The following is a 3,056-nucleotide window of genomic DNA, read 5'->3' on the forward strand; positions in this document are numbered from 1 at the left end:
AAATTTTTAAATGTTTTATACGCATTTTAAGAGATTTGAATATGAATTTCTCCGTATGGAATTACACAATTATTTTTGCCAGATGTATTTAGAGAAATTGGTAATAATTTATTATTTTCCAAAATCGAAGAAGAAAATAATTGATTTGTTGAGAATTTTGATCTAAAATATAAATAAAAGTATTATAAAAAGAAATGCCAATAATATCTACCTTTGAAGTTGATCGAAAATAATTTTTGTAAAACGCAATTAATTTCATGACATTTCCAAGTGTTCTAGGTGATATTTGCCTGTAAAGAGAAATTTATTTTTGGGAATATTTTTTCAGAAAATTAACTAAAATTTCACAAAATAATGTAGAAAATGGCTTCTAATACTACTTTTAAGAAATTTTAGAACAAATTATGTTAAATTTCATAAAAAATATTGCAAAATGAAAATACATAACCGTTTGTCAGTGAATGCCTGTACATTGGTAGTATGAAGTATTCTGGGGATTTTGTAACTTTTCCCCGTAAATTATGACTTTTTGTGAATAATGTTATATTTTGATGTAAATATACAAATTCTGAAATGTTTTTTAAGAAATTTTTATAAAACTTATTAAGATTTGAGCTTTCAAATTTATTTCAAGAAAAACTTTTCTTCATTGAAATTATGCCAACAAGAGGATTTCTGCTGTCATAGACCACATAATAATTTCAATTTTTTCACATAGTAAAATATGAAATTTCATCGATATTTTTCTTTGATCCTAAAGTAAACATATCAGGCTACATTTTCAAAAAGAATTTTCAATTAAATTTTCGTAAAAAATTTGATTTTTTTAAATTTTAGTTGGAAATTTGTGATTACATTTTTATAATCTGCCAAGTTAAACGTTTATAATTCACAAACGGCAAGTGATAATTACACCAAACTTTCTTTAAAACATAGCCTGAAATCTATACTTTAAAGGTATAAAACATTTTTAGTGAAAATTATCAAAGCTTCTTCAGGAAAATTTAATTTCTCCGAAAACTTTTGTAAAAAATTAAACACGCTTCCACACAATCTTTCGAAAAATTTACCAATTGACTACTATGCACATCTCATCTTTTCGATGTACCTACACTTTAGCTCGCCGCTAACAAAAATAATAGTACACATAAATTTGTGAGTGTATTTGTGTTAACAGTGAAATATAAACCAAACAGTGAATAACCATGTCTGACGCCGCCGTTGTTGAAGCCACCGCCTCCCCAGTTGCCGCTGTTGAGAAAAAGGCACCAAAAAAAGCCGCTGCCAAAGCAAAGAAGCCATCAGCTGCCCCTACCCACCCTCCAACCCAGCAAATGGTTGATGCCGCCATCAAGACCCTGAAGGAACGTGGAGGTTCATCATTGCCCGCCATCAAGAAATACTTGGCCAGCACCTACAAAGTAGATGCCCAAAAATTGGCCCCCTTCATCAAGAAGTACTTGAAAGGTGCCGTTGCCAGTGGAAAATTGATCCAAACTAAAGGTAAGGGTGCTTCTGGTTCATTCAAATTGTCAGCTTCGGCCTCCAAGGAACCCAAAGCTAAGACTGCTGAAAAGAAGAAGAAGGCCCCGGCCGCTGGTGACAAAAAGAAGAAGGCTGCCGCCCCTAAAAAGGCCGCTGGTGAGAAGAAGGCAGCTGCCAAAAAACCCTCTGCCGCCAAGAAGACCGCTGAAAAGAAGAAGGCCGACAAAACAAAGGCAAAGGCTGCCAAGAAAACCGGTACAGTTAAAGCTAAACCAGCAAAGACCGCCGCCAAAGCATCTGCCACTAAACCAAAGGCACCCAAGGCAAAAACTGCAGCTGCTAAGCCCAAAAAGGCCGCAGCAGCAAAGAAGCCAGCTGCTAAGAAAACCGCCGCCAAGAAGTAATTTTTCCCAGAAAGATTACTTTTTCCACAATATTTTCGATATTCGAAAACATACTATCTAACAGCCCTTTTCAGGGCTACAAATTAAATTAAAAAAGAGAAAAATATTTATTTTCAACAGTTATCGTATATATTTGTTACCTAAATAAATAAGTAAATTTGTACACGTGTTTGATTTTGGGAAAAAAAATTACTTTCGCTAATTACTGTTCTTATTAGGTAATTTTATTGAGCCAATATAATCGTGGACGCCACTGGATTATTTTTTAACCCAGGTCATAAAAGATAATAAAATATTTAAAATTTTTCCTAATTACCCACAGGTCATAATTCTCGAAAATCCCCATAATTTGGTCAATTTTATAATTTCATATATACATATATAAAAAGTCTACGTTTAAGGTTCTTGAAAAAATATTCATAAATATTCCACGCTTTAGGTCCTTGAAAAAATATTTTTAAAAAGTTTTAAATCCTTGTAAAAATTTTCATAAAAAGTCCAGGTGTTAGGTCCTTGAAAAAATGTTCATAAAAAGTCCACGTTTTAAGTCCTTGAACAATATTTATAACAAGCCCACGTTTTAGGTCCTTGAAAAAACATTCATAAAAAGTCAACGTTTTAGGACCTTGAAAAAATATTCATAAAAAGTCCACGAATTAGGTCCTTGAATAAATATTTTTAAAAAGTCCACGTTTTAGGTCCTTGAAAAAAAAATTTTAAAAAGTCCACGTTTTATGCTCATCAAAAGAGATTCTTAAAAAAACACGTTTAAAGTCCTTGAAAAATATTCATAAAATGTCCACATTTTAGGTCCTTGAAAAATACACGTTTTAAGTCTTTGAAAAAATATTCACAAAAAGTCCACGTTTTAAGTCTTTAAAAAAATATTCATAAAAAGTCCACGTTTTAAGTGCTTCAATATATATTCATAAAAAGTCCACGCCTTAGGACCTTCGAAAAATATTTATAAAAAGTCCATGTATTAGGTTCTTAAAAAAAAATATTTTAAAAAGTCCAAGTTTTAAGTCCTTGAAAAAATATTTTTAACAAGTCCACATTTAAGGTTCTTGAAAAATATTTTTAAAAAGTCCACGTTTTAGGTACTAGAAAAAATGTTCATAAAAGACCAAATTTTAGGTCCTTAAAAAAATATTCATGAAAAGTACT

The 3,056-nt window shown here is 31.3% G+C and overlaps 1 protein-coding gene across 1 annotated transcript; it reads left to right on the forward strand.

The window, feature by feature from the left end:
- Positions 1-1,205: 1,205 nt before the first annotated feature.
- Positions 1,206-1,889, forward strand: LOC131803020 (histone H1-like). Its single transcript, XM_059123910.1, has one exon. It carries the CDS (start codon positions 1,206-1,208, stop codon positions 1,887-1,889), a length of 684 nt encoding a protein of 227 aa, XP_058979893.1.
- Positions 1,890-3,056: the final 1,167 nt, after the last annotated feature.

This window comes from Musca domestica, unplaced genomic scaffold, assembly GCF_030504385.1.
Source record: "Musca domestica strain aabys unplaced genomic scaffold, Musca_domestica.polishedcontigs.V.1.1 26, whole genome shotgun sequence".
NCBI classification, from domain to species: domain Eukaryota; kingdom Metazoa; phylum Arthropoda; class Insecta; order Diptera; family Muscidae; genus Musca; species Musca domestica.

Excerpts from the sequence above, each read along its gene's own strand:
- LOC131803020 (XM_059123910.1), top strand. The coding sequence starts at position 1,206 with ATGTCTGACGCCGCCGTTGTTGAAGCCACCGCCTCCCCAGTTGCCGCT.